Raw genomic sequence first — 13,321 nt, 5'->3', positions numbered from 1 at the left:
GAAGCTGCCGTAGGAAGGGACATGTAGGAAGTTAGCCAGCACAGATAACAACCTATGCTTTGTTAGCTCCAGATTCATCTTTGTACCTCTGTGATTGCAGAAACCACATCTTCTGTAACCAGCACCTGGATAGGAGAGAAAGCTGATGACTCCAATACCTCCATCCTCGTGGGCTGCCTGGTGGCTATTATTCTTCTGCTCCTGATGATTATAATCATCATTCTTTGGAAGCAATATGTTCAGAAAAGATTGGAAAAGGTAATAAAATGGGGCTATGTTTCAGACACAAGTTCAGTACTAAGTGTTAGCCCTAACGAGCTCAGAATTATGTGGAAAGCACAGGGTTTCCCCAGCTCCACAGAGCAGCTAAAACCGTTCTCACAGCAGGGGAGGATGCCAGCCCTATCCAGGATGTTACTGGAAGTTGCTGTGGTTGCAGCCAGTACATTACTTAACTGAGCATTGCCTCAGCATTTTTTTTCTCTTTTGCAGGCCCCACGTCGAATCCTGGAGGAGGATGCCACAGTTCGCCTCTCGTTCTACAGCTACACCATTGCCAACAACCAGACCCAGATCCACCAGTCCAATCCCACCTATGAACGTGCTTTCCCACTCGATTTGGAATATCACCAACCAGCTACGCTGCTCCAAAAGCTTCCAGAGCTCTCCCAAAGCGCAGAGGATTCAGGTAATGTCACCATCAGTCTCCAGGAGTTGTGTTTATTCTTTTATTATTCTTAGATTTTAAAATGTGCCACTCCTCAGTGTCTAAGTAGTCTTATGACTCCAGTGCAATACAGCGCTAAACCAGGGACCTAAGACAATGTTCTGGAGCTCTGAAACTTTTTAGCATGTCACTTTGGCAGATGGAGCATCTGCCCCACTAGAGGGTGGTGGGGTTTTATTCTCTTTGGAGACTGTGTTTATATGCTGGCCAGGTTGTCTTCTAGGAGCTGGCTTTGGCAATCACACATCGTTTGTCTCATCAGCCCCTCGGCAGTGGAGTCACTACCTGCTGCAGTCCTGGGCTATCCAGACTGGCTGGTGGAGGAGACCTTTAGCACCTTTTCCTGCAGCAAGGACTTATTGAAATTCCCTCAGAAAAAGCAGAGGGAAATGCAGCAGAGAATTGTTAGTGATGCCCTGGCTTCCAGCCCCCCCTGGGGAGCTTTTGGAGCATTGAGAAGGGAATGTTTCCAGCAGTGCTTTGTTCTTAGTCATGGCAGCGCTGATTAGTGAATGGAAGGGCAGCGCTGCGTTCCTCAAACACTGACAAGTTGCTAAGATCCAGCGTTATACTACACGGGGAGATTAATTTGGATTGAGTCAGGATACGAATGTGAAGCAATGCAAATGTTCTGTGTAATACTGACCGTACAGGGAGTTAATTATGAAGAGTTATCCCATGATATTTATCTGAATAAGCTATAGGAGGTAGTGTAGCATGCTAACAGAGTCTGTGGGAAATGGAAGCCTTGATCAGCTCTTGTTGCAGAAGGGAATCCAGAGCAAGTTTGATGTTGCAGGCAGCATCCCTGCGTCAGCTAGGGGCAACAGATCATATTCAGGATGAATCAGAAATAGGAAATCACTCATGCCTCCGTGTCTGGGCAACAACTTTCGCTCTCATAGCTGGATAGAGCAGGCAGCTCTTTAACACAGTTTCAGTGGCACCTCACAGTTGTGGGGTCTGCAGAAATGTGGCTCGTTCTGGTTTAAGCCCTACTTAAAACAAGCAGTCTTCCATCTGGGTGTGCCTTGCTACAGGGCGGTAGGTGTGCAGCTAGGCTGAATTCCCAGAGGCCTGCAGGATCGAGAGCGGTGGAAGCCAGGCCATACTGGTTTTATGGGAGTGAGTGTGTCTGACTCCACCTGTCTTTGGTTTCCCCTTAGTGTGCAGTGGGGACTATGCTGAGCCCGACCTGACCAAGTCCACTCCTCACCAAGGCTTTCAGAACAACGTTCCTCACTACGCCGAAACAGATATCGTTCATCTGCAAGGTGTGACTGGCAACAACATGTACGCAGTCCCAGCCCTCACTGTGGATTCGCTCACCAAGAAGGACATCTCCGTGGGTGAATTCCCACGGCAGCAGCTACGGCTCAAGGAGAAGCTGGGAGAAGGACAGTTTGGAGAGGTACAGCCCTGTAAAAGCAGCTTTCACGTTAGCAGGAGGACGTTCTGGTGGAGCTCTGGATGCTGACCCAAGCCAGGACAGGCATTTCCCACATACTGGTGCCCTCACATGTTCTCTAGCATTTGTGCTTGCTCAAGCCCCAGTTTGTGTCAGAAGCCTCAGGCAGCGTGATACGTGCATCTGTCAAGCTTTCTCTGCTCCTTGAGTTCCTTCCAAGCTGTCAGTGCTTTCAGCTCACCTTTTCTTTCCCTGCTTCATTTCCACACTATTGCTAGTTCTGTACAGAGGTCTTCCCCTCTCCTGCTCGCACTCTTCCACTGCCTCTTTTTTTTCTTCCCAGCTTTTGCTCAGTCACAGCCTTAAATTCTGCCTGTCTACATTTTGGCAAAGCACAGCCCTTTACTGACTGCTCCCTCCTCTGTGGTGTGCCCATCTTCATAGCTCCTCTTCTGACCGCACGCCTTCCCTACCCCAGCCCCTTCCCTGTCCCTCTCACTTCTTTCTGGATCGCTCTGTGTACCGGGAAGGTGCTGGCATCCTTAACCTCTTCACCTGGCTGTCAGTGTAGGTCCTTCTACTGTTTCCTGGATCCTGCCCTATCTTGGGCTGTGCTCCAAAAGTGAAACAGAGAGGCTTTTTTTCTCATTGTTTTGCTTATGGTTTCTCCTTCCCTCTCATTCCTGTCCTTCTAATAACTGTCAAAGCTTTCTCCTCCTCCTCCTTTGTGTTGTCAAACAGCAGCAGCCAGGCTCTCCGACTCCATTTTCCTTGCAGATTGATTCAGAGCCTGTTCCTGTCCTCACATCACAGGCTCTTTCCCTCGCTTTTGCAAATGTGCTACATCGCATTCTCCCTTCTCTCCTCATCTCCTTAGTCTTTAGCAAACTGGTCATCATCATATGCTCTGCTCCTCTACTCTAGTGTGCAGACTCGCTTCTAGCAACATGGCACATTGCTTTTTTCACCTCTCCACTCAGAGCATCCTTCCCTTTCAAGCATTTTTCTGCCTTTCTCCTAACCACCCACTCCCTGGCCTCAGTGAGACGTTACCTGTGCCTCTAACACATGCTCTGGGTACTGCAGCTCTCCTGTTCCTAGTCTCGTGCCTGTACTTTCACCGCAGCAGATTTCTCCATGTAACTGCAGCAGCATCTTTGTGCTCTTCTTTGTTCTGTGCGTTTGTTCCATTTTCTGTGCCATTTCCTTTTTCTCCTCACTGTGCTTCTCATGTAAGTTCTTGGTGCGTTCTTCATATAAACATTCCCTTCACTGCTGCCAGTCTGCTCCCCTCCTCCAGTCCTTTTTCCTATCCCATACACTCAGGTTTGTCTGCTTTCCCCACCCCAGCAGCTCTTGCCCAGTTCTCCAGTTGAATATGCCTTCTGATGAATTCTTAAGCCAAATGTCTTGTCACTGCCTTTCTTCTACAACCCTGGCAGTAACTTTGTGTCATTATTCATTTATCTGAAGAAACTTGTAATTCAGTGTACACTTTAGAGTATATATCTCTGGATATGTTCACAGGTGAGGTGCTCACATCACACACACGCACTTTTCTCCCTTTTCTTCTGGAGTTAGAGGGCTTTGGAGAGCTGTCTGTAATTCCTGGATGCTCCTCAGTTCAGTTTGAGCGGTGAATCAGGCCAGGCTACTGGACAGTTCTGTACACGTATGGCTGCTGTGATGTGCTGTACCTGCCAGACGTGCTGCTGGCGTGCTGTTTGCACGCAGGTGCAGAGAAAAGCTGGCAGCTCCGGGCACAGTGACCTTCCTGAACGTGTCCAGTGCTTGCTGGGCAAGTTGGACTGCCCCAGTAATCTACTGCACCAGTAAATTCAGTGCGCTGGGGACACATTGGGCTGCAATCCACATTTGTTCCTACGTCACGGGCTATATAGTGTATGTACATATTTTACCCAGAGTCTAGGGCCAGCCTGTGGGCTATATTTCTGATCAGAACAGCATCGCCTTCGTTAGATCATTAACGTGGTCGTTCTGCCAGCGGTGACCAAGCTGGTGACCTCAATGTGATTTTTTTCCTCTGTTTTTCTGCGTGCTCTCATAATTGCCTCTGCTTTCTTCCCCGCAGGTGCACCTTTGTGAAGCTGACGGCCTGCTGGAGTTCCTGGGAGTCTCATCTATGGAATTCACTCACCAGCCGGTTCTCGTAGCAGTGAAAATGCTGAGATCAGATGTCAACAAAACAGCCAGGTAAGCGCCTCTGCAATGCCGACCACCTGAGAAGGAAAGCAAATACTCTCCCAGCAACGGTTTCACGTAGGTTAACCCTGGTGACTTCTGCAAGTGTCGTGTGTCTCTGGTGTGTGCTGTATGGGTGTGTGTAAGGAGGAGGACACAAGCAGGGAGTGGAGGACAGGAACAGACATAATGTCAAACTGAAATGCTGTATGAATCCTGTTTGCTGGCGAAGGAGTCAGTGCTGAGCACAAGCGCAGAAACAGCTTTCAGCTTGTATATGTCTCTGAACAGGGGTTTTCTTACGTGCTGCTTCTGCTTTCCTTAGACAAAGGAATAGTTTAGGGTTTAAACCTCTTTTTCTGTTTTACAAGAAATGATTTCCTGAAGGAGATCAAGATCATGTCACGGCTGAAGAACCCAAATATCATCCGACTCCTGGGGGTGTGCGTGCGTGATGACCCGCTGTGCATGATAACAGAGTACATGGAAAATGGAGACCTCAACCAGTTCCTGTCACAGAGGGAGATCTACAGCAAATTTGCTGTTTCAAACAATATTCCCTGTGTCAGGTAAGAGGAGCAGCCCATTTTTGGGATGAATCAATACAGAGCTAGCAGTTCCGTCTGCTGTGCCTTCCAGTGACCTTCCTCCAGCCGGGCCGTTGCCACAGCACAGACTGTGGACACCACTCCTGCTTTGCGTGGGAGGTTGTTCCGGAGGCCTCTGGAGGTCCATGTTCCTGTGAAGTGTCCCTGACTGTGGGCTGTTCTGGTCACGGTGACCATCTTAGACATGATTTACTGATGGGACCATCTGTTTACATCAGTGGGTTTGCATCAAATATTTCATTAATATGGGAAGCCAGTTGTATTATAGCAAGAATTTTGGGATGAAAATCAATAATGTTTCTTAGGTTTTTAAGAAGGTTCATATGTTCTCTGGACGTCTAAAAAATGCTACATGAGGGGACTTGAATGTAGGAAAGATTTCGTCAGCCAACAGAAGGAGAATATTTGGCAAAGAAAACCGTTTTCTGTCAGTAGTGGTACTTATTTCCCTCCTCTGTGGAAGGATTAAATCTAACATAAAAACATCTCTGCCATTGCGGAAATCCTGTCCTCAGAGAAGAGTTGCGTGTAGGACTAACATGTTTTCTGCTCGATAAAGAAACCTGCACTGATCAGAAATTGCTGCGTTGCTTAGCCTTCAGCATGTACCCCCACAAGGATTGGATTCATTTCTAGTTAGAGCGAGGCAGTTAGGCAGAGCAAGTTCTGTTGACGGACTGGACAGGAGATGGTTGGGACTCGCCATGTCCAGACAACACCAGTGTTTCTGCCCTTGGGTACAGTGGTCTGTCAGGGAGTGCTAAACTGGCATCCTGCAGAGTCGTGACACGCCAGGAACTGTAGGATGGGAGAGGGTTTGCATCTGAGTAGAAACATATTCCAGCTCTTGCCGGTCTCCTGTCCCTTCTGCACTTCTGAAACAGCTTTCACCTGTAGACTCCTGGCCAAAGCCTCAAACTATCCTTTCTTCTTTGTCTCCTCCTCATCTCTCATCTGACTTCAGCACTGTCACTCACATGTGACTTCCTTGGTTTCCATTACTTGGCTCTGCCGCTAGTTTTTCTTTCTCTGCAGCTGATCCTTCAGCGTCTCCTTTTGTCCCTTCCAGCCAGGTAGAGTTTCACGTGAAAGGAAGATGGTGTGAGGAGCTCAGGTATCTATCTGTCTGTATAGTTGTTTACTGACAGTCCAAATGAGTCCCAAGAGCACAGCTTGTCTCTGCTGGTGCCTGTGGGCAATGGCAAGGTCCAGCCATCCCGCCTATCTCTCAAGCCCAATACTTGCACACCAGATGTGGCAACCAGCCCTTTCCTGCAGAGAGGTCACACATTTTTAAGTCCTTATGGCTCTTTGGTATTTGAAATGCATCTACCTACTGTCTCTCTGGCTGTCTAGCAAATGAAGATGAGTCTGCTGAGAGGTGTCTCCTGTCCTGCACCTCTGTGTGCAGAGCCGCACATTTCAGGCCTGCAGAGCTTGCTGAGCAGAGGCAGGGGGCCAAAAACCAGCTGCTGATGGGACCCAGCCAAGGGTGCAGGTGGGACAGGAGAGACTGGGCATCTTGGATGGGAAGAGTGACAGCTCCAGGCAGGGAGACAACTGCGGCTGAGCAGGGGAAGGGAGAAGGTAGGGTCTGGAGGCTGTGCCTGCTCTGATGTGAAAAGCCAACAACCAGGCTGACAAGGTACAAGTGGTGGCAGAGTTCCTGATCTGGAGGCACAACAGGTCCACCCAGATCAGGAGGAACGTCAAGCTGGCTGTGGGACTGCACCAGGCGTCACCTAGCTGAGTTGTGGTGTTCACCAGGCTTGAAAGGCTGGGAGGGAAGTGGTGCCCAGCCCCTCCTCCTGCCAGCGCTCTGTCAGGGCTGCCTTCCAATCTTGTAGCATTCGCTTAGCCGTTGATTAGAACGGATTAATATCTGTTAGGACGGGTATATTATCGTCAGATGCGTTACGCTGATGTAATTCAGATAACATGGTAGTGCTTTTCTCATTGCCACCAGAACATGAGGAGGAGGAGACCGACTTTCTTTTTCTGAGCTTTGTCAGAGAAATACTACCTGTGAACAGTTTTAGATTTGTTGTGACAAATGCTTGGTCATGTGAAGCATTTGAGTGTGCACAGTGGGAAACGAGCCGAGCATCTCAGAGTAATGGTGTGTGGAGAGTGGTGAAAGTCAGATGGTCCAAATTCTGTCTGTGTATCGTGCAGTTTTATTAATATTATCTTCATTTTGCTGATGGGAATTAAAATTATATTGGATGCAAAATGCATCTGTTTATATTTTCAGTAATACTAAACATATTTTTACAAAGTAGGCTCTCTTTAATGTTGTTACATACTTTTATTAATGTACGCATGCACTAGTGGCAGTGTTTGAAATATCAAGCTAAGCAGTTTTTTAGAGATGAGATTCTGAGATTGTACAGCTTAATTTTTCATGTCTCTCTGCAAAAAATTGGTGCTCTGATGCATAAAGTCTTCAAAAATCTTGCGAATAATGCTTGCTATTACAAGACTCTAAGGGATGTCAAATTTTAAGGGCCGTGAATTTTGGGGACAGCTTGTCTGTTCTTGCTTGGTCAGCTCAGGAGCCTGGCTTAGCCTGGCAGGTGTAACAGTTTAGTTCCACTGTTACAGAAAAAAATAAAATGACAGGTCACTAATACATCAAACGCAAAGAAGAGTTGAATCTGGGGAACTCTATTGATTTATCTTTGTTTTATTTTCTTTTAATGCAGCTACTCTAACCTGCTGTACATGGCCACCCAGATTGCCTCTGGAATGAAGTATTTAGCATCTCTGAATTTTGTGCACAGAGATCTGGCCACTCGCAACTGCCTGGTGGGGAACAACTACACCATCAAGATTGCGGACTTCGGGATGAGCAGGAATCTCTACAGCGGGGATTACTACCGTATCCAGGGAAGAGCCGTGCTGCCCATACGTTGGATGGCCTGGGAAAGCATCCTCCTGGTAGGGACTGCACACCACCATTCCTCTCTTTCCTCTGATCTTTCGCTGTGCCCCTGAAATAGTAACACGTGTAGATATAACGGTCCTTACAGCATCAAAATGTGTGCGCAGGCGGCCCCAGGTGAGATTTCCGTTAGGTTGTGTTGGACATAACTCAGATCCTGGAAAAGGAGCATGTCCTTGCAAATACCGCAGAGGTCATCACAGCCACAGTTCCTGCTCTGTGCCTGGCGTTCAGGATTCCTGCTGGAATTGTAAGGAAATTGCCGCTCTGTGCTTATTTCCTCAGCTGTGAAGCCGAGAGGGACAGGGACAGAACTTCACGAGTTTCAAGTGCCAAGTCTGGGTTTGAGGTTGGGGCTTTGTTTCATGTTTAAGGGTCCTGCTGTCTTCCCTTAGGACATTGTTCAACAGCCCAAACACATCCAGTCTGGAGGCAATTGCTTAATATTCAGCCCGATAATTATTTCTCAGGCTAGTTGGTGAGATCATCTGGTTATACTTTCTTATGACACCCCCTCAGAGTACCCAGAAAAATTGTAATTACTTCTGCAATAAAGGCTGATATGCCTGTGCTCTTCTAACTTCACCCTGTTTTCCTGGTTACAGTCACATCCCATCTTCCTTGTGCGAACATCTTCCAAACACCGCCAGACTGCTAGGGTTGCCAGATAAGCCTGGGCAATCTGGGTCCTGGATGTTTTCTGCCCAAATGAGTCCTCCAGCCCCCAGTTGTTTTCTGAGCAATCTTTAGCTTCTCTTTACTTCCTCAGAAACACATTGTTCCAAACGCTGCCAGTTTGGGCACATTTTTCGAAGACAGAAAGCAGGGACAGGGAGCAGACTGTCACTGACTTCTTACATGTGCAAAGATCAAAATTATCTTGGCCTCTCTCTAAGTCTGGAGTCTGCTTTGCCTCTGCTTTCGCCCTGGGGGCTTTGCTTCCTGTTCAAAGGCTTTTCTGTGCTGCGCTGCTGTTTTGGGTGGAGGTAGGCAACAGCTGTCTGCCCCCTGCCGCAGTCCCTTTGCCTACTGCTGCAAATACCGGCGTTCTCAGGAGGGACGGTAGGCTCTGACTTTCTCAGAGATCTGCCCTGGTGAAAGCTTCCCCTTCTTACTGCTGTCCCAGAGGTCCTACGGACACGCTGCTCCTGCCCCACAAAGCAGCACTGTCGTACCTCAGTCCCTTTGTGCGTTGCTGAGAGCAGGCCACCTGCTCTGCAGTCTCTCTTTACGAGCATTTTTCCAGGTATGAGTTCTCCGTCCTTGTGTTCAGCTGCAGGGGGTGTAGGCTGATTTGGTTTTTTGCTGAGTGTGTGTGCTGAGAGCAGCCGGGCTTACACCATCCTGTCTGTTCACAGGGCAAGTTCACCACAGCCAGTGATGTCTGGGCATTTGGGGTCACCCTCTGGGAGATGTTCGTACTGTGCAAGGAGCAACCGTACAGCCTCCTCTCCGATGAGCAGGTCATTGAGAACACAGGAGAGTTCTTCCGGAGCCAGGGCCGGCAGGTAAGAAAGCAAATGTGACCTCTCCGTCCTTCACTTCACCTGGTCACATCCGAGTTGGTCTCCGTGGGGCCTTCCTGCTGGCCTTACGTCATCTGCAGAGGTCTCAGCTTCTATTGCTCCTCTTTTCAAGCGTGTCCTGCGTCTCCTCCCCTTCCTCCAGACTCATTCCACTGGCTTTCCTCTCTTGGAGTCCCACTGGAAAGAACCTCTTGGCCCTGACCAGTGCTTATAAGCCACTGGTGTTTCCATCTGCCCTTGATGCACTGTCCTCCCTGGCTTTTTGGTGCTCTCCTACACAATGCTTTTGCTCTTTTCCTTTGCCAGATCTCTCTCCCACTAGGATTTCCTGTGAAAGATGAGGAAGCACTTACTGAAGTGGGGAAGGAGGAGTTGTTAGTGTCCAGGGGTTAGATACTCCACAGGCAGAGAAGCCTTTGGCCATCTCTAGTTGCTGAAGGGCTTTTCTGTGTCGCTGTCCTCCCTTGCTGCCACGCAGGGCTGTGCCTGCCACTGCTGCTCACCTCGGTACCCAGGGTCACTGTACCCCAGAAAGTGGAATGCCAGTTGCTTTCTGCTCTGACAAAATTCACCTTTATCACCAAACAAGTTAAAAAATAAAATAATGGAAAGGTTTTATTCACTGTCTCCTGAATACTAATGATTTAGTGAAGAGCCTAAAAGATGTGTATTAAAACTAGAGGGGGGGAAAAATTCTGCCAAGCTGTGCTTTAGATGAGCTCTAAAAGGTGTTTTTTCTGTCTCTGCTAACAAGCTGTCACGATGCTTAGAAAGCCTCATGAGTTGTCTACGGTGAGTGAAAGTATTTGGATTTTATTGTGGTAAACTTGGTTTTGGTTTGTGTTTTGCTGTCACTGGGAAGACTAATGTCTCTGAAGCATTCGTATTTCCTGAGGGACAAAGGACTGTGGTGTGACCAGCTCATCAAACAAGTTGGCGAAGTGTCCGCGATGCCATTTGAGATGGCGTCAAAGCTCCATCCAGACTTCACTGCCAGATTCACTGCATGATGGCCCTGTCTTGTAAACGTGGAATGGAGCTGTCCTTTTGGTTTTAATTTGGTAGAGGTTCCGTTATTTTACAAAAAGCCCACTGAAATAGCTGTGTTTTTCTTCCTTTCAGATCTATCTCTCCCAGACTCCTCTGTGTCCTAACCCTGTGTTTGACCTGATGCTGAAATGTTGGAGCAGGGATATCAAAGATCGTCCCACTTTTGACATGATTCACCACTTCCTGCTAGAACAAATGGAATCAAACATTTGACTCCAGAAAAAGAGACAAACTGTTGAGAACAGAGTGACTTTGGTGTCTCTTTGCCTGTACCTCACGGGAAGATGGTCAGGCCACCTTGCTCTCCTCCCCTGACTGTTCCGTATTTAAGTTGAGATGGCCATGGCAGCTGCTCGTTCTATTGGCCATGGTCTGACACGCAGGACCAGAGGATCTCACTTGGCTGAAAAATCATCTCCTCTTCTGAATCGTTTCCTGGGAATACTGTGAGAGGGGTTTTCTTAGATACCCGTACACCTTTGGGCAAAACAAATGAGTAGAACTTTGAGGGACTTGGAGCTCTCTCCTGGGTGGAATAGAAGGCTACTGGTCAGGGAGAGCACTACCACTCAAGAACAGATTTCTAGAAGTGAGGACTTCAGTCTTTTAAAACTGTTCCATTAATGAAATGGAAGTCGTGTGCACATTAGCGAGTGTTTGTCTGCCCTTGCTGCAGACAATATGTATAGCGAGGGACTGGAAACGTCTGGAGCTAGGGAGTGGTTCGATGGACTTGAGAACTGACGGAGCTGGATTTAGCAACCCTTTGGAAGTCATGCTACCAGGGTCTACAGAGGACGCTGATAGAAGAGTCCAAGATCATGTTCTTTTTTTCCTGTGGTTGTTAAGCACTGCTTTTGTTATATATGTGCATTTTCCCCACACTGGATTTTTTTTTCTAGAAAAAAAATTTTGAAAATGAATGTTAAAGGTCATGGGAAGGTCACTACAGTAGAAGATCTTCTCTTGACCTACAAATTAAGGCTAGGGTAGGGAGTTTGTATTGAAAAGTAGCTGATACTGTACTACTGTCACTACGTAGATTTATTAGCCTAATGAACTTGTAGCCACAATGGACTGATGTGCAATTAATCCTGTATAAGTACCCATTAATATGAGATCTCTAAGTCAATGCCGTTACACATGAAGAGGGAACGTAGGTTTGGGGAGAGCGGGTGGCTGGGAGCAGAACCCGCGTGTCGCTCGTCAGAGCTCACGCCGGAGGGAAGGAGCAGAGCACGGGCCGTCCCCGGCACGCGCGCACAGCTTTTTCTAGCGTCAGCGGTTCCTCCTCGGGTCTGCAGCAGGGCTGGTGCCGCTGGCCAGGCAGCTGCGCTCCGGCCCAGGCTGCTGCGTTGCCGTGGTCAGATCTGGCACCGCGAGGTGGGGCTGACACATCCCCTTACGCTGGGTTTGTGTTATTTTGGATGCTCCCCGCACAACGCAAGACAATTTACTCATTGAACTTGGGGCTGGTTTCTGTTTGTCGTGGCACAAACGGCTCATTCTCTGGAGCATTGTAGAGGGCTCTGAAATCCATTTGGAGTGAGTTGGAGAATTCAGCTCGATTCCACAATAAATCCATTGTGGATTTCCCAGGTGCCTGGGGAATACTCTGCTGCTCCCTCTCGAATCGTTCAGCAAGACACTTAGGACCAAACCAAATATTTCATAAGCTGAGAGAAGATGAAAGCGCAGCACTTGGCTTTTTGTTAAATAGCATCCAGCATAGCATAGATTTCCAGTAAGGATTGTAAAGATAATTTTTATCTTGGCCACAAGCACAGTGTGAACGGCTGGCTGTGCCGCGGGCGCTGCTGAGAGCGGCAGTGTCAGAACAGTTCCAGTGATCGTTACGGTGAAGGGAAAACCTGAACTGGCAGGCGGCAGGACGGAGTGCGGCATGGCTGTGCGTGCTCCCTGCGCAGAACGAACCCTGCCGTGCAGTTTCCCGTTGCAGCTCACTTGGCTGTGCCCGGGTTGTCCTGCTGCAGACCCGGCTGCGGTTCCCCTGGCTGCGCGTGGGCGGCTCCGTCTGCGCTGGCCTCTGCGCCTCCTTTATGGAGGGACCAGGTCATCTCGTCTCCCTGCGGGGGCTGCACGGGCTCAGGTGAATCTCACCCCCAAAGAGATTTTTTTTTTTTTTTTTTTTTTTTTTTTCTTCCCCTCCTTTGAAGAGAGGGGCCCATGGTGAGTCACCATTACACGTGTGCGCTGTCTGTCTGGAGCTGGGTGGTGGGACTCAGAGCCAGCGTGGTCCCTGCTGCAGCGTGTCGGGCGCTGGTGGCTGGCAAACCAGGCATTTGTTGTATTTCCAGAATATTTCTATCCCGTCCCAGAAACGTACCCAGTAATGCAGCGCCGTGTGTGCGATCTCCTGTGCTTCAGAGTTTAGAGATGGCAGAGCACTGTAACGTCACCTGGACAGACTTCGTACTTCTGTGACATCAGGACGTGCTGTTCCTCCATTGACATGTTGACATACGAAGTTTCTCTCATATCAATAAATTCTAATGGTAACCTTGACACGAGTGAACTTCTGCTTTCTTTTACCGGGGTGTCTGCGCTGAGGAGCGATGTTCCGGTCTGATGACTGGGTAGCAGATTGGTAAGCGTGTGACCCCCAGGTCTGGAACGAGCAGCCACTGGCTGTTTAAAGGAGTGAACTTTGAAGGCAGTTTCTGGAGATGCTGGGAAGATGCTGGCCTGAGCCCCCTTGGGCGGAGGGGACCTGGACCAGCTTGGGATCACTGGTGCCATGAATGTGGTGCTGCATTCCAGTAAGCAATGTTTTCATCTCAAACTCAGAATGTCTAGGCTGGGAGGAACCTTGGTAGGTCTCTTACCAAACCGCCA

General features: G+C 48.7%; 1 protein-coding gene across 6 annotated transcripts in view; it reads left to right on the top strand.

Moving 5' to 3' along the window:
- Positions 1–12,991, top strand: part of LOC104482066 (discoidin domain-containing receptor 2) — a 60,262-nt gene extending 47,271 nt beyond the window's left edge. For 5 of the 6 annotated variants that reach the window (XM_086763980.1, XM_086763983.1, XM_086763984.1 and 2 more), the window contains exons 10-17: positions 101–258; positions 493–688; positions 1,894–2,138; positions 4,228–4,349; positions 4,709–4,906; positions 7,651–7,885; positions 9,248–9,397; positions 10,538–12,991. In XM_086763980.1, the coding sequence (XP_086620106.1) occupies positions 101–258; positions 493–688; positions 1,894–2,138; positions 4,228–4,349; positions 4,709–4,906; positions 7,651–7,885; positions 9,248–9,397; positions 10,538–10,678 (1,445 nt within the window). In that variant the 3' untranslated portion in view covers positions 10,679–12,991. Of the gene's footprint in view, positions 1–100; positions 259–492; positions 689–1,893; positions 2,139–4,227; positions 4,350–4,708; positions 4,907–7,650; positions 7,886–9,247; positions 9,398–10,169; positions 10,208–10,537 lie in introns of all 6 variants that reach the window. The other variant, XM_086763985.1, reaches the window with a different exon arrangement.
- Positions 12,992–13,321: the final 330 nt, after the last annotated feature.

The sequence above is a fragment of the Chlamydotis macqueenii genome, chromosome 20 (assembly GCF_036417535.1).
Source record: "Chlamydotis macqueenii isolate bChlMac1 chromosome 20, bChlMac1.mat, whole genome shotgun sequence".
Classification (NCBI taxonomy): domain Eukaryota; kingdom Metazoa; phylum Chordata; class Aves; order Otidiformes; family Otididae; genus Chlamydotis; species Chlamydotis macqueenii.
The sequence above is the reverse complement of the archived record's forward strand: the minus strand, read 5'-3'. Positions and strand labels throughout refer to the sequence as shown.